The sequence below is a fragment of the Typopeltis vanoorti genome, chromosome 5 (assembly GCF_054136105.1).
Source record: "Typopeltis vanoorti isolate ZY-2024b chromosome 5, IOZ_Tvanoo_1.0, whole genome shotgun sequence".
Lineage (NCBI taxonomy): Eukaryota > Metazoa > Arthropoda > Arachnida > Uropygi > Thelyphonidae > Typopeltis > Typopeltis vanoorti.
In genome coordinates this window covers 27,633,394-27,655,512 of record NC_143553.1, presented here as the reverse complement: position 1 = coordinate 27,655,512, position 22,119 = coordinate 27,633,394, and the positions used below count along the sequence as shown (strand labels likewise).

Here is a 22,119-nt window from a genome sequence, read left to right as displayed (position 1 = left end):
GAAGTGGGATGCAGGATACAAGCAGGTTGGAGGAACTGGAGGGAGATGGCTGGAGTGTTATGCGATAAGAGTTTGCCGATCAATCTGAAAGGCAAAATTTATAGGACAGTAGTGAGGCCAGCTATGACATATGCTATAGAAACTGTGGCCCTGAGGAAAAATAACATTAGCAGGATGGAAGTAGCAGAGATGAGAATGCTTAGGTGGATGTGCGGTGTGACCAGAAAGGATCATCTGAGAAATGACTATGTCAGGGGAACAGTGAAAGTTACGAACTTAGGAGCGAAAATACAGGAGGCAAGGTTGAGATGGTTTGGTCATGTGATGAGGAGGGAGGACGAATATGTGGGAAGAAGGGTCATGCAGATGGATGTGCAAGGAAGGCGGAAGCGTGGGCGGCCAAAGAAGAGATGGAGGGAGCTGGTAGAAGAGGACTTGAAGATGAAGAACTTGGATGTGGTGACAGCCCAAGACAGGAAGGTGTGGAGGAGACTCATAACAAACAGTGACCCCACTTAAGTGGGAGAAGCTGCAGAAGAAGAAGAAGAAGAAGAAGAAGATTATTAAGATGTCTGAGCAGAAAGAGGAGAATGAGCGTGACCAGTAAAGTACTTCCAGGTTATGTATTAGGGCCACTGATGTTTTAATTTGTATTTTATTTACTGTTTCATGTTATGCAGTTTTATCTGTATATTCATTATTAAGATGTCTGAGCAGAAATTTGATTAACTAGAGAGATGGAATAGGTGGCTTACTGTGTTCATAATAGGTGTGCAATAATTTATTATTACATTACTTATCTAATAATAGAAATTATACTGGTACCTGGTGAATTTTTCTAGCCATGACTCCTGACTCTCACTTAAATGAGTTTCAGTACATTGCAGTTCAAACTGAAGGCTATTTATTTCTTTTTCATATTCAGCAGACTGCAATTTGTTGTGGTGTTCTACCTTTTTCTTTTCTTCTCTTGTTTTACTGAGCTGAAATTAAATGAAAGAAGCTTCATATGCCATTAAATTTAATGACAATTAAAATGAATAGTGCGGAATGATTTTTTTTATTATTTAAAATTCTCTTTCTCTAAACATTATAACTGAGAGTAATATTAATTATTCTTAGATCATAATTAACAATCAGAATGCTGAAAAAACCTGTGGAAAATACTAATCATAAGGTGAAACTAGAACAAGGAATGTTAATCCTATTTACAGAGCTGAGCCACATGCCAGAATGCCACCTTGTAGGTGGTTACAAAATAAAATAAGATTACAATTGAAGCCAAAATAAAATTAAGTGATTTGAAATAAAAATTAAATTTAGGTAATGAATTGAACAACAACACTATATTTTAAAAAAAGGGAGAATGCACTATTGTTTGCCATTTATGAGGATGAGACTCTCCCAAATCTTGGCAACAGAGAAGCAGTCATTCTAATTCAAATATTGGCAGTGTAGAAGTGCTTCAGCACTCTCTTTAAATAACTGGAATGATATATAATTAGTGTTCTTGTTTTTTAGATTTGGTAGTTTTCCGTTGTTTTTCAACGGAACATCCTGTTTATCCAAAGTACAAGCACTCACACCAAACTTGGTAAACATCAGGGAGGGAGAGAGGGGGTGGATAGTAATCAAGAAATAGATTTTGTTAACAGGAAAAAATGGAGGAACTAGTTGTATCTTTTCAGAAGCTTAACAGTTTTTTCAGAGCTGCCTGTGATGTATGGGATAGGGACTGACTGTACAGGTTCAGGGTTATTGGGGATAGGCTTTAAATGTCCAGAATGCATTGGATGGCTCAATTCTTGTTGGAAAGCTTGGAAATTGAAGCATATAATGTGCTCAGTTGAGCAAAGATTTGAAGATGACTGTGGATAATGTGCTGAATCTTGTTGTAGGTTTACAGCGAACAGATGTAGCATGTATTCTAGAAGGGATATAGGAAAGGAAAACATCAAAGAAGACTAATTTTCAATCCTTTTCTTTTTCGATGGTGAAGTTGATGTGTGGGTGAAGGCTGCTGGTTTTGGTTAAGGCAGGCAGGCATGGATACTTCTGAATATGGCCAGATGGCAAAATATTATCCACGTATTGTACCCTAAAGGAAGTTTGAGGTTATATTGAAGAGAATTGGGATTCCTCAAGATGCTCTAAGTAGAAATTGGCAAGTGCAAGTGACAAGAGTCTTCCCATATGATGGAATTGCTTGAGTGCATGATAAAACAAAACAGTTTGACTATGTCTGGAGAATGTCAGCCAGAGGTATGCTGGTAAATAAGGACTGGATATCGAAGATGATCATGAGATCTGTAGGCTCAAGGGTTAGTTTTTTTATTTTTGTCAAAAATACAAATGAATTTCTGAACTGTTACTAGGGAAATTTTATTAAATGTTGATCATATGCTAGAAAAATATTAAACCAACTAATTTTGCAACACGAATCACAGGTGTTACAAAACTAGTTGGTTTTAATATTTTTTCTAGTGTACTATCAGTAACTAATAAAAATTTCCCTAGAAGCTATATTTTATATCACTGCTTCCAACTTTTTGCTGGTCTTTTAGTATTTTATATTTTAAAATTTACTATTCTACTTTACTTCTATGTTTTTCTCAAGTTTTATTGTTGTAAGGATTATTAATTATGATGATTTATCATTGCTATTACTCAGAAGACAAAATTTTTACCTGGCACAAAAGAACTTCACTTGCTTTGTATTTGGCAAAATGCAACTTTTTATAAACTTCTAATTCTCCTTGTAAAATTCCAATTTCCTATTAAAATATTAAATCATTCAAATCAATGCTTTTAAAATTATGCAATCCATCAATATTTAAGTGTACTTTTTATTATATCTATGAGTATTCCGAGGGTACATATTTAAATAATCAATATATTATTTATATATATTTATGCAGAGGCATTTAAAGAAAAACGTTTATCACTGTTACTGTCTAAGAATTCTAATGATTATTATCCTTTACTTTCTAAATAAAACTACAAAGTTTAATAATTGCAACTAAATGGATGGATGGAATGAAGCCTAGAAAAATCACTTGTTGGGGATGAGACCTAATATAGAGTCAGGGAAACTAGATCATGGTAGGAATGGTGAAAATGTGTGTAAGTTCTGCTATGTTCTATGGTATGCAAACACGAAAATGATATAAATGTATTGAGCATGGTTATGCATCTGGTGAGGGGTGGAAATGTATGCTTTGGGTTCAAACCTTTTGAATTTGAATTTTAAGTTCAACCCTTTAAATCTTAGATCATTAGATCTTCAAACCATTAATCGATGAGGTTTGAATAACCTCGTCAACTTCAATGTAAGCAAAACACAGCTCTGCATTATTTCTTACAAAAAAAAGAATCCTTACCCTCAATTCCAGTCTTACCCTCAACAATACTGAAATCTCTATTCAAGATGAGATTTGCCTTGGAATAATTCCAACCTCACATCTCTCTTTGCACAAATATATCACAAATATTGCCTCCTCTGCACCAGGCTCTCTTTTGCTCACGGCATTACTTTAACTCCAAACAGCTGCTAACACTATATAAATCACAAATCTTCCTGAACATTGAATACTGCTCTCACATCTGAGGTGGTGCCCCTAAGAGCTCCGTAAAAATACTGGATTCTATACAGAAAAGAGCAGATTGATCAACCTTCTCTCACTAATTCACTCCACTCACTTTCAGTCTCTGCAGCTTGCATCTTCTATAAATACTTCTATAGTGCTGGTCATCAGAATTGACATCAATAATTCCCCTACCCTCTTGCAAATCCATCCAAATATGTGTAGCAGATAACCAACACCCTCTCACAGTTCAACTCCAAACCACAGAACAAATTTCTCCTCTTCTTCAAATAAAAAAAAGACTGGACCAGTCTTTTTTTTATTTGTGCAAATTTATGGTGTCAGGTTATAATAAACAGTTAAAACAGTTATAATTCGTGCCCTGGTGATATGATACGGGTTAGAAAACCATCGAAATATCAGTAAGTTCAATAAATAAATTTATTTTTTCATTTCTTGGTGTTGTTTATAACAGTGATAATTAAACAACAGTTAAATAATCAACAACAATTGTTGTTGATTATTTAACTGTTGTTGAATAATCAACAACAATTAAGCCTTTCTATATGTTTTATTGAATATTTTGTCACCTAAGAATGTTCGCATTAGTGAAACCTAGCTATCAGAGTCATACGTTGTAACTGAGATTGAGCATAAAGGGTATAGTATTTTTAGGATAGAAGAAATAGCGGAGGAGGGGGGAATACTACTACTAATGATATAGAATGGCTCGAGTACAGTTAAGGTAGAAACACATGAAAGCAATAATGGTAATAATGTTCTGCAATTCAGCAACAATGGTAATAATTTGGTGTGATGTGGAGGCTAGCAAGATGAAACATATGGCAGGATGTTGCTACAGATCTGGCTGCTAGGGACAATGAAATTCATCACCAAATTATCCTGATGGATACTAAATGAATAATCATTATGGGTAACTTAAATTATCCAAACATTGATTGGGTAGAAGAAATATCTCATGATAAGATTGGAGAAGAATTACTACAAGACAATTTTATCAAGTACCATATGAAAGAAGGAGCTCGAGGCCGAAAATTGTTAAATTTAATCATGGTAGTAGATGGGGTTTCAGTGAATATGACTATTTCATTACCAATTGGTGACAGTGATCATGCCATACTTTCCTGAGAAGCAGCTAATTATATAGATGTTCCAATCATGACAGATAACATACTGAACTACAAAGATAGAAATTATGACCAAATCAGAAGAATACTATTTTTGGTCCTGTGATATCATTTACTGAATGGGGAAAATATCTTTATCTTCAATGCATGGGAATCTTTGAAAAAGTACTTAAATGAGGCAGTATCTGAATGTATACCTAGAGTTCAAAGAACAAATAGGATTGGAGTGAAATGGATGTGCAACCTTATTAAGCAAGAGATCCATAAGATGAAGATAATGTGGGGGGAAAAATGTGAGAATAAAAGTGAGAGGACTTATGAAATATATAAAGCACAGACCAGAAAAGTTACAAGTATTGTGCAGAAAGCTAAATCAGAGTATGAAAAGAAATTGGCTATTCATGCTAAAGGCAATCCAAAAGAATTTTATAGTTATGCCACAAGTAAAAAATAAATAAATAAATAATAATGAATGTGGAAGAATAATTTCCCTGAATGCAGATGGCATGCTTGTGTCAGAAACCGATGGGACTGTTCATTAATGAATGCTCACTTTGTGAAGATATATCAACTAGGAGTATGTAACATGATGCGCAATGCTGATACTACTACACTAAATGAAGAGACAGATGCATGAAAATTAAGGTTGAACAGGCACTGCATAACTGGATAAGAATTCTGCATTAGGGACAGATGGAATAACAGCACATATGCTAAAGGAATGTTCAGTCAAATTGGCTAGGCCTTTTGCCATGCTTGTATAACTTGAGTCTCAGATCAGAAAGATACCACAGGAACAGAATGAATGCATGATGATTCTGTTGAATGTGGGTTGTGCAAAAAACCAATGTGTCTAACTACTAACCCGGTAACTGTCTATTGGTAACTGTCAGCATCTCTGAAGTAGCGGTGAAGATTTTAGAGAAGTTGGTAAGAACTCCCATACAAAAATGGATTGATAAACAAGCTATACTCTGCAAGGAACAGCATGAGTTTACTGAAGAGTGGTCATGTTTTAGCAAAGGGGGTATGACCTAGATATTTTTCTCACAGAACAGTGACTGGAAGAGTTCACCTCTTGAAGTGGTAAGTGCATCTAGCATGAATGAGTTTAAGAAGGTGTGACAGCTGGTTTGGGTGATGTGCAGCCTCCCTTGATGAGTCCTTGACTCTCTCTGGTGGTCTCAGATAATAATAAAATCATATCTGCTAGAAATCACCCTAAATTAATTGCAATGTTAACTTAATTTTAAAAAAAATTGAGCACAGTACATTTTGCACTGCTGTTTTTTTTTTAATCATTCTAATTATAAGATAAATATGGTTTTTAACTCAAGCTAGAGAGACAGGAAGAAGTAAAGAATCAACTGTGTCTATCAGCACAGAAAACAGTTATAGTGATGAAGCTTTATATTTCTGCACTTATGTTAAATCAGTTACCCCCCCCCACACACACACTGTTTTGAGGATACAAATATCCAAGAAGTTAATGATATTTAGTTTGGCAAGTATGACTTCTTAAACCTGTCTTAGTGCAGGAAGCTTTAGCATGGTTGAATGGTAGAGGGTGGAATGATATCATCATTCCACCATCCCCCTAAAAAAAAAGCATGTTAATCAGTCCTTAATTTATATCTTTCCCATGTACTGCAGAGTTTCCAGTATTGCTAACTTGCAGTTATGAAGTATTTTAAGCATTGAATAGCTAAGAATTAAACCAGATTCTTTTGTCATCTTAAAATTGCATATTTAGTACTTCATTAATTATTTTAAAAAAGTAAATGGCGAGAAAGCAGACACCTACTACTGGGGTAAAACTTACATTTATTTGGGGCTATTGCATTATGTCTAATGTGCACAATTAGTAAAAAATGCAATTATAAAGCATGAAATTAGTTACTATATTTTTTTTTAGAAGGGGCCATACATAACACACATCCCTACAATTAGTCATAATGCAGTGCTATTGATAATGGTATCAGTTAAATGCAAGTGCATAATAACAGTTGCAATATATTCAATTATATGTTACTTTCAAAAAGATCACTGCAGTTTCCTAATTTCAGATGGCAGAAACGTACATAAATGACAGTACAAAGAAAACATAAAAACTGCACAAACCATATCAGAATAGATAAAGTATAAGAAAAGAGCAGATGGAAAGCAGATCTTATCTCATCAGATACTACTGCTGCTTAACTGATTTGGGTAGCAGGCAACTCTGTATAAAAAAAACAACAAAATATTTACCTCTTTTGCCTTTTTCAACTGTTCTTGAAGAGCAACCATAGAAGTTTCTTCTTTGTCACTTTGTGTAAATCCTGCAGTAGTTAAAAGTGTATCACTATTCACAGTATGTCAGTGCTCATATATATTTTGATACTAATTAATTTATTGACTATATAAAAACGATTAATAATAATGTTTTACAGTATAAAGAACACTAAGAGAGGAAAAATATATTTACTAAGCTTACTAATATTTAGCTGGTATTCTAGCCAGCATCAGAGCACAATTATAACTCTGATAGACACAACACTAAACTACACAATGGAAAAAATTTGAATTGTAACTTACAACAGCACTAATGTACTTACATGGTAACCTCTATGGGTAGGATAACCATAAAGTTAATTTAGCGATCAGGCTATCAGGTCTTAAAATGATAGTCTCTCAGATCTTTGGTAAATTTATGCAATTAGTTGAGGTTAGGAGACTGCGTCATAGTTGATTCTGATCCTAAAAATATTCCGTCAGACCTATGACAACCTCTATGTAATAATGTTTTCCTTCATCTGATCCTATGTTGTAATATCCCCAATAGTGAGGTCATCCTTCTTGGAGACTTCAATGTCCACAACTCATATTGGTTTCCCTTCTCAAGTTTCATTGATCAAGCAGGCAAGGATGCTGAGGTGTTTGCCATCAGCAATGACCTAACTCAGATCAATCTTCCTACCAGAATACCAAAAATTCCTCCAATTTGCCAACACAGTTGACCTCCTCCTAACAGGTCAAGTGTGTTCTCCTTCTGGTAACTCAGACTGCAATCTCATACATGTCTCTTATCCTTTGGCACTACAAGAGTGCAAACTGAAAGGACCTCAGTGACTTCTAGTTCTTCTCCTTCCCATGGTCAGGCTACTGCTTCAGTTCTTCTCATTCAAACACCTGCTCAGACAGAATAACAGAAATCATCCTCGCAGGAATGAAGGCTTTCATCCCTTATTCCATTCTAAATTCTCAGCCACCATCCAGGCCTTGGTTCTCAAAAAAAGTGTGCTAATGCTGTAAAAGAAAAAACCTCTGCTTACCACAAATGGCTCAAGACCAAAACTCCAGTTGCCCACTCTGTAACTTGCAACAGTTGCAAAAGAATCATCTCCAAGTCATACTTTGAAAGGGCCTAATGCAACAAGTTTACCTCCTGCCCAAATGATAGTAACTCCTTCTGATATCTTGCCGAGGCCATTGGGTGCAACTTCTGCCCACCCAGGTTTCCGCCACTCTCACATCCTGACAGTACTGTAGTTACCTCACCTAAAGACAAGGCCAATTTACTGGCATCACTCTTCTAATTCCTGCATTGATGATCTGGGCAAAGTTTCATCCACTCCACTAAAAACAGCCCTTAATAATCTGAATAATCCTTAATAACCTGTAAACAAACAAGGAATCTAGGAATCTGGTTCTCATGGTATCCCACTTGTGTTAAAAAATTTTGTCCCAGAACTAACACCTATCCTGTATCACCTGTTCAATCTATCCTATTCAACTGGCATCTACCAACATCAAAACAGGTCCACATCTAGCCCATCCCAAAGAAAGGTGATACAAGTCAACCAACAAACTACTGTCCATTTGCTCTCACTTCTGTTTAATTATGGACATCATCAACAACCAAATCTTGAACCGTTTAGAGACATATCAACTGATCAGTGACCAGCAGTATGGATTCTGCCACTCGTGATCTATAGCTGATCTTGCTTTCACCACCCACCTCTAGACTCAGGCCATGGAGAAATTTGCAGAAACTCACATGGTTGCCCTCAACATTTCAAGGACATTTGATCAGTTTGGCACAGGGAGTGTACTTAACAAACTGCCATCTTATGGTTTGCCTTCCTCACTCTGTACTGAATCGCCAACCTTCTCACTGGTCACTCACTACTGTCATGGTGGCCAGTTTCCTCTCCTCCGATTTCCCCACCGATGCAGGAGTATCCCAGGATTCTGTTCTTTCACCCCCTCTCTTCCTCTTGTTTATAAATGACTTGCTCTCACAGACTTCCAATCCTATCCATAGCTTTGCCGATGACAGTACACTCCATTCCTCCTTTTCATTTGACAAACCTTGTAATGCTTAAGTATTAGAATTCTCAAAATCTACCATGACCAGGGACCTGAACTCAGATCACCTAGCTATATCTCAGTGGGGCAAGGACAACCTTGTAAGCTTCAATGCCACTAAACTCAGTTCTATCTGATCTCATGCAAGAAAGAGCTCACATCCACCCACTATCTAAACACAATAACATTTCTCTTCTTGGACTGACCTGCACCTCTGATCTTTCTTGACGCAACCGCATTTCAACTATAGCTTCTGCAGCCACCGAAGACATTGATGTACTTTTTTGTACAAGAGACTACTTCGCACCTTCACCGCTGCTAACTCTATACAAAGCCCAAATCTGCCTAGCCATGGAATATTGCTCCCATATTTGGGGTGGTGTACAAAATCCTCTCTAAGATTGCTCAATTCTATCCAGAAGAGGGCAATCTGGCTAAGTAACGATCCCCCCCCCACACACACACATACCAACTTCAATCCCTCTCTCACAGATGGTTAGTTTCTGCCTTGTGCCTCTTCTATAGATATTTTCATGGATAGTGCTCTGTTGAACTGGCCACTATTATTCCTCCACTCTCCTCCAAAATGATTAAAACAATAGCCACTGCTAACCAACACAACACCCTTTTACAGTCCATCTTTCATTCCATCTATTTCTGTCCTTCGAAACAGTCCCTCCCACTCTGCATTCCCCAGAGATTACAACCCTCAGCTGTTCAAGCAAAATATGAACAGATTCTTCCCTTTTTCTATTAATCTTGCCCACACACACGGCACTCATGTGTTACAGGTCTTGTGACCTTTCATGTGAGGATCAGATATAAAAAAAAATGAAGAAGAATCCAGAGCATGTCTGTCAATCCCAATGTGCCATACAGATGATCGCAGATGTAATTTTTGTGTTTTTCAAGGTTAACTGATCTACCAGTCTGTCCAAAGTAGACCAAACTGCAGGCATAAGGAACTTTATACACTCCAGGATGTTCAAGATTCAGATGATCTTTAGTAGAATGTATGAAGGTAGCTAGCTGAATGAAAGGCTTGAAAGTGGCATGGAGATCGTATTTGTAGAGAAATATGGCTAGATTTTCTGACTTTCCCTTAACATATTGGATGGGAATGGCACCCTCTGGGGATCAGATAACCATAAATTAAATTAGTGAAGACAGGTTATCAGGTCTAGAAATGACAAGTCTTCCATATCTTCAGTAAATGAATGCAACCATACTTGTGAGGTTATGACAGTGCTTCATAGCTGATACTGATTCTAAAAATAGTCTTTCCGGTCTATAATGACTTCTGCATAATAAAAATGTTTTCCTCCATCTCATACCCCATATCATTCCTCCAATCTCACACCCCCCAGTGGCGGCCAATGAAAATTTTAGGTGGGGGTGCTGCATATAAAGCAATTTGTTAATATGTAAATTTATTTATTAAAAGAAATTCGTTACTGATTAGGAAAAAAAGTTTTTTTTTTTAATATATATATATAATATATATATATATTATATATAGTAACAAATTTATTTTAATAAATAAATTTACATATTAAAATATTGCTTTATTAAAAATATTTCATCCTCACCATGAACAAACACCAATAATAAAAGTTTCGTATCAATAGCAATGACAAGCGCAAATGAATATCGGCATTAGATCGCAGTGCATTTGTTTCATGTAACAATAATTGAAAAAATATAATTATTTTCATATTTTCAACAGTGACATTCGTCATAATTCAGCCTTTTATCTATAATAAATAAATAATTATACATTATTTTAACAAAATAAAATAAGATTTACAAAAAATAGTTCACCACGAAAAAGGCACCAATAATAAACATTTCATATCTCACAGAAATAACGCACGCAATAATAAGATACACTGCTCAGATGGCAGTGTATCTAATGATGTGATGTGCAATGACAAGTGCAAACGAATATCGGCGTTAGATCGCAGTGCATTTGTTTCATAATGTAAAGCGTTAATCGAACAATTCCAATTATTAACTATTCAATCAATGTCAAAACATAAACTGTAACCTTTAACAGGTTGTACTGCATTTATATAATGTTGTAAGCATTGTTATTATTCATAAACACAAACAAAATTTATTTTTTTCATTTTTTCCTTGGGGTGCTGCAGTGTCGCAGTGCTTATGTACGAGTCACCACTGTCATACCCTAACATAACATAACTAGTAACAAAATCCAAAACCTCCCAAGAATAACATTCACCTAAAGAAATATCAGCACTTAAAAAAAAAATTAAATAGGAACAAAAATTATTGTAACTAAAGCCAATAAGAAATGCTACTGTTATTATGAAATAAGCAGATTACAACAGAAAAACAAATTATCTTAGACTCTTCTACTTATCAGATCATATATTGGAATCCAACAAAATCTCAAAAGAAAAATGTGTATAAATTATTAGAAAGTTACATCTTGGCACAAAGAAATTACCAAAAAATCTCAATCTTTATCATGCAAAACCACTGCCAATATATAGGATCCCTAAAATTCAAAAACCTAATATCCCTCCCCCTCTTCATCCTATAATAGATAGCCCCATCTACACACTGGCCAAACACTCATGCAAATCACTTTCTTCCTTTACAAGCAATTCTTCCTCCGCTATTAAAATCTTTCTGCGCTTTAAAACATAAATAAAAAAAATATAACTTTGAAAGATTCTGACCTCATGGTCAGTTTCGATATTTCTTCACTAATGTACCTTTGACAGAGATCCTTAACCTCATCAAGCTGCATTCTCTCCTGACATAATTGAATTATTTAGATTCACAGTATATGCAAGTTATTTCTTATGGAAAAGAAAACAGCTGGATGGACTGCTACTGGTTCCCTTCCTCCCCACCACCTTCTTGGCTGCATTATGTTGATATGTTTTCTGTTAAGACACATTTGATACATTTTTGGCACATCTTAACAGCCAACACCTAAAATAAACTTCACCATAGAAAAAGTAATAATTGACTTCCTAATGGCTCATTATCCTTCTCAATTTACAGAAAATCCACTCATGCAGATAGGTATTTACATAAACAATCACACCATCACCCTTCTCAACAGTATGGCATCTTCAAAATACTTATTGAGCCAAAGTTATTCCTTCAAATAACACAGCCCTTGAAGCTGACCTTTTGCAACACCTTTCTAGCCAATGGATATAGCTCATATAAAATAGGTAAAATATTACATGCACTCTCCCCTCCCCATCAATCCACCCAACACACATATTCCATATGTTAAGGATAAATCAGAAAAAAAATTATTATTATTACTATTATTTAGGCCTCCAAAGAGTCAAAAGACTCATTGCGGCAGGTCCTTCCAAGGAAACACAAGTCTATCGAGATGCAACGTGGGAGGTCCCTCCTAGGAAACACAAAGTCTATCATACCACTCCTTAAACTCATTGACCATTCTCGCTCTCACCACTCCTCACCCTCTTCACAGTTTCTTTTCGTAACTTCCAGGGATTGCCCCTTGTCATCACTCCTTCCCACTGTTCAACCCTGTAACCACCTCTCAACAGTTTAAAAGTCTCAATCATATCACCTCTCTTTCTTCTATCCACCAAACTCTGCAATCCACATTCCCTCAGCCGATCTTCAAAACTAACATTATACAGGCCTGAAACTGTCTTTGCAATCCACTTCTGTACCTTTTCCAAAGTTAATTTAACCCCTTCAAATCCTGGGGACCAAATCTGAGAACAATAGCCTAAGTGTGGTCTGATCAGGGTCTTATACAACGTAATGATAACTCTTATCTCTGCAGGTCAGCATCCTTCTCATTATTGCAGTAATCCTCTGTATTACCTTTACCATCTTTGCAATATGTCCCCTAAACTTCAGGTTTCTATCAATCATCAACCTCAGATCTCTTGTCTCCCCTACTTTCTCCAGTATAACTCCTCCCATAGAGTATGCAGCATCCCATCATTGTTTCTCAACCCTCAAGACCTTACATTTTGCTGGATTAAACTGACACTCCCATTCATTTGCCCATCTATCTAGTTTATTTAAATCCTCTTGCAGGGCTACCACATCTGCACTATTACTAATAATCCTTCTCAGCTTCGCATCATCCGCAAACAACTGAATATCCCCTTGCAATCCACTGACAATGTCACTGATATAAAGGTTAAATAATATAGGTCCCAGGGCTGAGCAATGTGGGACCCCACTTGTAACCCTCTGCCTCCTTGAAACTGCCCCACCATACACAACTCTCTGATACCTATTGGACAGCCAATCCTGAATCCAGTTGACCAACCTGACATCCAGGCCCATGTGCTACAACTTAAATATCAGCTTATCATGTGGCACGTTATCAAATGCCTTCGCTAAATCCAAGAAAATTGCAGTACATGCCTTTCCCTCATCAACTGCTCTTGTAACTTTATCATAAAAGGCTAGCATATTACTAAAATAGCCAAACTTCTCTACAAATATGATCTCTGTGCCACTTTCAAACCTTTCCTTCAGCTAGCTGCTGTCCTACATTCTGCTAAAGATCAACTGAATCCTCTTGAATATCCTGGAGTGTAAAAAGTTTCTTGTGCCTACAGTTTGGCCTACTTTGGACAGAATGGTAAATCAGTTAACATCCACCTTGAAAAACACAAAAATTACATCTGCGATCATCTGTATGGCATGTCAGGATTGGCAAAAATACTCTGGATGCTCTTTCACATAGGATCAGATGGAGGAAAACATCATTACATATAAGTTGTTATAGGTCTGAGGGACTATTTTTATAATAGAATCAACTATGATACACTCTCCTAACCTCAACAAGAATGGTTGCATAAATTTACCAAAGATCCGGGAGACTAATCATTTTAAGAGCTGATAGCCTAACTTCTCTAAATTAACTTTATGGGTATCCAAATCCATAGTGGTTGCTATGTAAGTACATTACTTCTGTTGTCAGCTACAATTTAAATTGTTTTCTTTAATTACCGTATTTGCCGGCATATACGACACACTGGCCTATAAGACGCATCCCCTTTTTGTACACATTTTTTAAGAAAAAAACTTTATCACTGAATATTATAATGAATTTACAGTATTTCAAATATAAAATAATAAGTAGGTCTACTTTCAACAGATACCTAATCTAACTAGGAAAGAGTACCCACCTTTTAATCTTCTTCGTCAAAACCCAGAAATTTATCATAGGTTATGTTTACTGTGAGTTGCTTTTTTTAGATCCTCTTCCTGATTCCACCAAGTTCTTATCTTTTTCTGCAGCCCTGTTTCCATGTTCTTTAGCATATGCAATCACAAGTAGCTTGTATGCAATGTTGTAGCAATGCAGATGTTTTTCAGCCATACTTTGCCAAGAAATTTAGAGAAAATTTAATGGCAGAAATTTATCACCATTCACAACAACTGCAACAACAATTGGAAAGTTTAAACGAATAGGAACACAGCTGTGATCGATGATGAGAGCGCATGTGCATCCACTGAATTCTACGTAACTGGAATCCTCTCACACACCGCAAGGAAGCAAGAAAGAAATCGTGTAACTCGGAACAGAGAAAATTTCCAGAGATGAAAGTAATAAAAAACTGAGTATTAGCGTATAAGACGCACCCTGTTTTTCAGACCTATTTTCAAAGAAAAAAAGTGCATCTTATGTACCGGCACTGTGTGCCTATCACAGTTATAATTGTGCTCTGATGATATGGTAAAATTCCAGTTAAATATTACTCAGTTTAGTAAATATCTTTTTTCCTCTCTTGGTGTCGTTCATACCGAAAAACATTATTATGAACCATCAATGACACGTAAGCCTTTTTATACATATATAAAAATGAATGTGACACTCACTAGGGTAAATGCAAAACTGAACAATGAGTGAGCAAGATGATGAACTCTACAAAGAGGGCTTATAATACCAAAATCACAACTACCACTGACCAAGATTATGTTCATTTTTCTCCAGTATTCAAATACCAATTTGAATTGGTATTTGAATACCAAATTGATGAAAAATCCAATTTTTTGGTAATTTAAAAAATTACTGTGTATGATCTATTCACATAAAGAATATAAAATCAACAATAATAAATCATTAATATATTACTAAATTTGCAACTGAGGGATTGTTATACACAAGATAATTTTATAACAAAAACATGTAACTGATGATGAGCAATAACCAAAGATGCAACAACTGACTGACTACCTTTCCTTCAAGAAATGCTGACTAAACTGATAACAAATGTCTAAGTTATGACCAAATCTGGCAAGCTAATCAAAGTTGAATAGCAGTTTTGTTTAGTCCCTGGTATACATTTAGAAATAACAGATGTACTTTATACTGTGAGTCAACTGTAAATGAAGAAAAATCTGAATTAACAAATTTATAGAGTCTGAAATGATGTTCTTTCATTTCCATCAGAAAATGACAGAACATTTTCTGATGGAAATTTATGAGGAGGAATATGATGAATGTGGTATTAATTATACCACAGAATATAGAAAACAATATTACAGGTACAGTTCCTCATGATTTGAATACAAATGTTTATCTCCTCTTGTAACAAAAATAAGCAGTTAAAATTTTTAGAAACTCGCCAACCAAAACTGATAAATATTTACTAAAATATGTCGTACCAGAATTTGGCAAAGATATTGTCTTGCAATAGATTCCAAGCTCAAATACAGTTTACTGCCCATTTTGAATCTAACTCAACTAAAGCTTTTTCTATACAATAACTCATAAATTTTTCAAGTATTAATTTTGGTGGAGATAAATTTAATTTAATATTTGCAGTTATATCTATACTTGCCGGCCTGGTTGGCCGAGTGGTTAGTGTATCCACTCTCCAGCCAAAAGACTGCTGGTTCAAATCCTGCTGTGGGCATGGATATTCGTGATTGTCTGTGAAAGTACTAATAGTGGTAGTTGGCGGTAGATGGTGTTGGTGAAGGTTGGTGGAGTAGTGAGACAAAGAGTTGTAGAGTAGATGTCCTCCCTCGATGAGTCTTTGGACTCCCTGGAGGTGTGATATAATAATAATAATACCCATAAAGTTTGGGGTAGAAATGCATTATGCACAAAGAAGCAAATCTTAACTTTAGATGTTACCATAAATTTACAAAATGGAAACTCTCTGCATCAAAATTCTGAAATAACCATAGAATTGAATACGATACTGAAACTCTGTGTTTCAGAGGCATATAAATTTATCACAGATTTTCCAGTATTTGCAAAGCAATGCAAAATTATGACAAATATTTCTCACACAATGTAAAGATATTATATTAAAAATTATACACTGCTCAATAAAACATCTTTCTTCTTCATAAAATGAACAGAATTCAACCTTAGAAGAACAATGATAGCACAGAACATTAGTGTTCTGTTCCATCAGATCCATGGCCTTCAAAAATTAGCCAATAGGCAAAAAAGAGGAGACATGATAGAAGCATATAAGTTACTAAAGGGGTTTTACAGGTGACACTGAAGACTTTTTTTCAGCACATAGCAAGAGGGGGGAAAATGAGGTATCACCAGTGGAAGTTTCGTAAACGTGTGGTAGGACTACATATATATATATATATTTTTTCCTGGGAGGATGGTGAATGGGCTGCCAGAGGTGGTTGTGAATGCTTCATCAGTGAATGCGTTTAAGGAGAGGTATGATAGGTATGGTTAGTGTGTGAATAATGGATCTCCCACAATGAGTCTTATGACTATGGAGATATCTGTGTAATAATAATAATGTTTAAAACATGCAGCAAACAAACACATTACAGCTACTTAGGCATGATTTTTAGTGAAGATGGTAAATTAAATATGGAAATGGACAACAGAATCAACAAAGCCGGTATGGTAGGAAGTGAACCGAATAAATGTATATGGAATAAGAGAGAAATTAGCCAAAACACTAAATTAGCTGTATACAAGACAGTATTCAAGCCAATTTTAACTTATGGATCGAGAACTGGGTCAGAAGTAGAACACTTGACCAAAGACTAGAGATTGCAGATATGAGAGTCCTGAGAAAGATTAGGGGCATGGAAAGGTGGCATCAATGGCAATATCATGTTAAAAACGAGGATATTAGGAAAGAACTTGACATTGTCAGCATCCAGGAATGCGTCAAAGCTAATCTCAGGTGGTATGGTCATTTAAACAGAATAATAGAGGAAAGATTAGCAAATCAAGTGTTCTCTACCAGGTTGGCAGGAAAAAGACACAGAGGAAGAACAAGATATAGGTGGATTGATACAGTGAAAAGTGCCTTAGAAGATAGAAATATAAGATCTGATAATGTTGCAGTCTTGACAGGTAACAGACTGATTTGGAGGAAAATTGTAGAGAGGAAGTTAGTAATGATGTAATTGCTCATGCAGTACTATCATATCCTGTACACCCCATGAGGGTATAAGGATTTTGATGATGATGATGATGATAAATCTTATTTTGTTCTTGTGATTATAATGATAAATAGCAAGATGGGTATACTTACATATCATACTTATATGCTGCATAAAATACTGTAGTAATTAAATTGAGATTTTTTTTATGTTGTACCCACCCACGAAAGGTCACTAGCAAACCTACAGTGCATTGGGTGGGTGGAAGATTTTTTACCCTATCAATCTCTCTCTCTCTCTCTCACACACACACACACACAACCTTGATGGACCTGTGTTTCATTCAGGATTTCTCCATGAGTGCAGGTCACAAAGATGCCTCAAACAATCTCGATCTTGAGCCTCTCTCTCTTCCATGTTATACTCATAGATTTCACTAATGGATCTTCCCATCTTGTTGGCGATTTTCCTGGTTTTCTCTTTATTATTGGTTGCCAACTGAACATTCTATATGTCCATCTGTTATCCCCGAGTCTGGCTATGTGGCCTGCCCATCTCATCTTGCTTTTGTATACTGCAGCTACCACATCTTTTATGCCTGATCTCTCTCTCAGTTTCATATTTCTACATGTTCCATTTAGCTGATGTTACAAATCCTATGTTCTATTGTACGCTGAGTTATCCTGAGAGTCTTCTATTCTTGTTGAGGTCTTCCACGTTTCTCATCTATATGTGCATGATGGAAGAATCATCATCAAATTCCTGACATGTATCCTAAAGGGGTGTGCAGGATATTATGATAGTACTACATGAAAAACTTACATCATTACTAACTTCTTATCAACAATTTTTTTCCAAATCGATCTGTTATCTGTCTCCAACATTATCAGACTTTATATTTCTGTCTTCTAAGGCACTTTTTACTGTATCAATCCACCTATACTTCTTTAAGTCTTCCACTGGATCTTTTTCCTGCTAACCTGGCAGAGAACAACTTGTTTTACTAATCTTTCCTCTACCATTCTGTTTAAGTTGACCATACCACCTGAGATTAGCTCTGCAAACACATCCTGGATGTCAACAATGTCAAGTTCTTTCCCAATATCCTCATTTTTAATATGATATTGCAATTAACACCATTAACACCATCTGTTCATGCCCATAAGCTTTCTTAGGACTCTCATATCTGTGGTCTCTAGTCTTTGGTCAAGTGTTTTATTTCTAACCCAGCTCTCAAATCCATAAGTTTAATTTGGTTTGAACACTGTCTTGTATATAACTAATTTAGTGTTTTGATTAATTTCTCTCTTATTCTATAATAAATTTATTTAGTTGACTTTCTACCATACCAGCTTTGTTGATTTTCTTGGCTATTTCCATATTTAATTAACCATCTTCACCGTGCCTAAGTAACAGAAATGTTTTACTTGTTCTATAGGTTCTCCATTCACAATGCAGTTGATATTTTCAATGCTTCTGCCTATTTTCATCGTCTTTGTCTTGCTATTGCATATTTTCATACTAAATTTATTACAACAGTTATACAATTTAGTCAGGGAATCTTGCAGACTTGTAGCAGATTTATTTAGAAGTATAAAATCATGAAGAAGCATGAAGAAAGAAGCTTGAAGCAAAGAGCTGACATTAACATCTCCAATTCTGATATCGTGTTTAATATCACTTTCCTTCATAATGTGATCCATATAGATAATGAATAACAGAGGGGATAATGTACATCCTTGTCTCACACCAGATTTAACATTAAACCATCTTCCTGTACTTCCTTCAGTTCTAACTGCTGACTTACAACTCAAAGAAAGACAAAGTATTGCTTGGTATAATAATGCCCCATTGACACCATACAACTGTAGCGTTTTGAATGGCTTTTCTCTTGGCACCTTGTCATATTCCTTTTCCAGATCTACAAAACTTAAATACAGATCTTTGTTACATTCCCATAATTTCTCAACTATTTGTCGCAAAGTGAAAATCTGATACTGACATCCTCTATTTGGCCTGAATCAAGCTTGTTCTTCACCAAGTTTCCCTTCCACAATCTTTCTCAACCATCTCTCAAGTATACTTGAGAGATGGTTGACGATTGCATAAATCTTACCAGGAACACTCAGTAGGAAAATACCTCTGCAATTCTTACATTCAGTTTTATTTCCCTTTTTATATATGGGTACTATAAGAGCTCTTCTCCAATCATATGGAATTCGTCCCTCTGTAAAGGCCTCCTGAACTATGCAGTGCAGCTACTATAAGACTTATACCTCCATATTTGAGCATTTCTGGTCGAATATCATCTATTACAGCTGCTTTTCCACGTTTCAGGCTTTTGATGGCTTTTTCTGCTTCAAGTATTACTACTACTATTACTACTATTATTACGGGCAACTCCAGGGAGTCATTGGACTCATCGAGGGAGGCCCCAAATCATATTCATCACAACTATTTGACATTCATACAGTATCTATCATACCTCGCCTTAAACTCATTCACTGTCACAGCATCCACCACAGACTCAGGGAGCGCATTCCACTCATTCACTACTCTAAAAGTAAAGAACCCAGCTCTAACACCTTTACTAACCACACTTTTTCCCAGTTTCCATGGATATCCCCTAGTCCTCCCACAACCAGCCCTGTTCTCAAAAATATCTTCTGAATTAATTTTATAGAAACCCTTCAGTAATTTGAATGTCTCAATCATATCTCCCCTCCTCCGCCTATCAAACAATTTTTGCAACCCACAAATCCTCAACCTGTTCTCATACGGTTCATTCCACAGACCTGCTATCATCTTGGTCACTCGCCTCTGGATCCTCTCCACCTCCTCCCCATCAAGAAGAAACCTAGGTGACCAAATCTGAGCACAGTAGTCTAGATGGGGTCTTATCAAGGCTCGATACAGAGGAACAATAACCTGCTTGTCTCTGCTTGTCATCGTATTCTTCAGCAACCAAGTGATTTGATGAGCTGTTTTGGTCACTTTTGCAATGTGTCCCCTAAATTTCAATTCCTTATCTACCAACACTCCTAAATCTCGTGCCTCATCAATTTCCTGGAGCACGGTTCCACCAATGCATAAACTGCCGCCAATCTTTTCACCCCAAAATGCATAACCTTACATTTTGCCACATTAAACTGACATCCATTCTCCTTAGCCCAGACCTCCAATCTATCCAAATCATCCTGCAAAATTTTGACATCATCTGCATTCACTATTGCCCTACCCAACTTTCCATCATCCGCAAACAAATGAACTGTTCCTCTCAGATCATTTCCTATATCATTTATGAACAAATTAAACAGCAGTGGTCCAAGAACAGATCCTTGTGGCACACCACTAGTCACAGGCCGTCTTGTGGACTCTACTCCCGAGTAAACCACTCTCTGATATCTCTCCGTCAACCACCTTCCTATCCATCTCACCAACCCTATGTCCATTCCCATATGCTGCAATTTACTGATTAGAATTCCATGTGGAATCCTGTCAAAGGCCTTGGCAAGGTCCAGTAGAATCACCGTAAACCCATTACCCTTATTCAGTTCAGCCGTCACTGTGTTATAATACGTGAGCAAGTTACTGAGGCATGACCTACCCTTCACAAAACCATGCTGTCCCCGATACAGTATCCCATTTTCTTCTATCCAATCTTGTATTTTCCTCTTGACTATTTTCTCTAAGACCTTGACAATGATTCCTGATATGCTAATCGGTCGGTAATTTACTACAGCAGTCTTGGAACCACCTTTATGCAGTGGAACTATTTTCCCCTCTTTCCACCCGCTCGGGACTAACCCAGACCCGAGACTCAAATTAAACAAAATGGTCAAGGGTACTGACAATTCTTTAGCTGCTTCTCGTACAACACGAGCTGGTATACCATCCAATCCCACAGATGTATTGACATTGAGGTTATGCAATAGACTACTCACCTCCACTTCATTAACCACAATTCCCGTATAATCTACTGGTTTATGCGTTTCTGCAATGTCACCACCTGGATGATATACTTTTGCAAAGTGCTCACTCAGTAACTCAACTATCTCAACTGATTCAGTTACCTCCCTACCATCGGCATTCTTTAAAATCAATCTGCCATGTACATTTTTCCTTTTACTTGCTACATATCTAAAAAACTGCTTAGGATTCTCTTTAGCCTGCATGGCCAATGTTCTTTCGTAATCCTTTTTTGCTTTTCTTACCACACTCGTCACCCTTCTGGCCTGTGCTTTATACCATTCATGTGCCTGCTGGTCACCCTTCTCCTTAAATTCCCTCCATAGTTGTTTCTTTTTTTGCAACTCAAGCTTAATGGTGTTATTCATCCATTTAACCCCTACTTGATTTATTATTCCGACTCTAGGTATACAGTCAGCCATTGCTTCATGCAAGCACTTCTTAACTACCTCCCATGCACTATCAACTTCTAGTCCTTGCAGTTGTACATGCCATGGCACTGAACCAATCAAACTCCTAAGCTTGTCATACTTTCCAGCCCGATAATTCCACATGTACCCTGTCTTAATTGAAAATTCTACACCTTTAGCCACCTCCCAAGTTAAGACCCTATGATCACTCTCACCGATTGGTGGCAATGTGGTCATATTTGTTACAGCCAAATCCTCAGATGTAATTACTAGGTCAAGCACTCTCTGACC

At 36.5% G+C, this 22,119-nt stretch overlaps 1 protein-coding gene across 1 annotated transcript in view; it reads right to left on the bottom strand.

The window, feature by feature from the left end:
- The window catches only part of LOC150106274 (coiled-coil domain-containing protein 125-like), a 272,049-nt gene that overhangs the window by 198,246 nt on the left and 51,684 nt on the right, over positions 1-22,119 (bottom strand). Inside the window, exons 2-4 of the mRNA XM_090392299.1 lie at positions 6,983-7,053; positions 2,688-2,774; positions 826-983 (exon numbers count right to left, since the gene is read on the bottom strand). Coding sequence (XP_090248425.1) covers positions 826-983; positions 2,688-2,774; positions 6,983-7,053 — 316 coding nt within the window. The remainder of the gene's footprint in view (positions 1-825; positions 984-2,687; positions 2,775-6,982; positions 7,054-22,119) is intronic.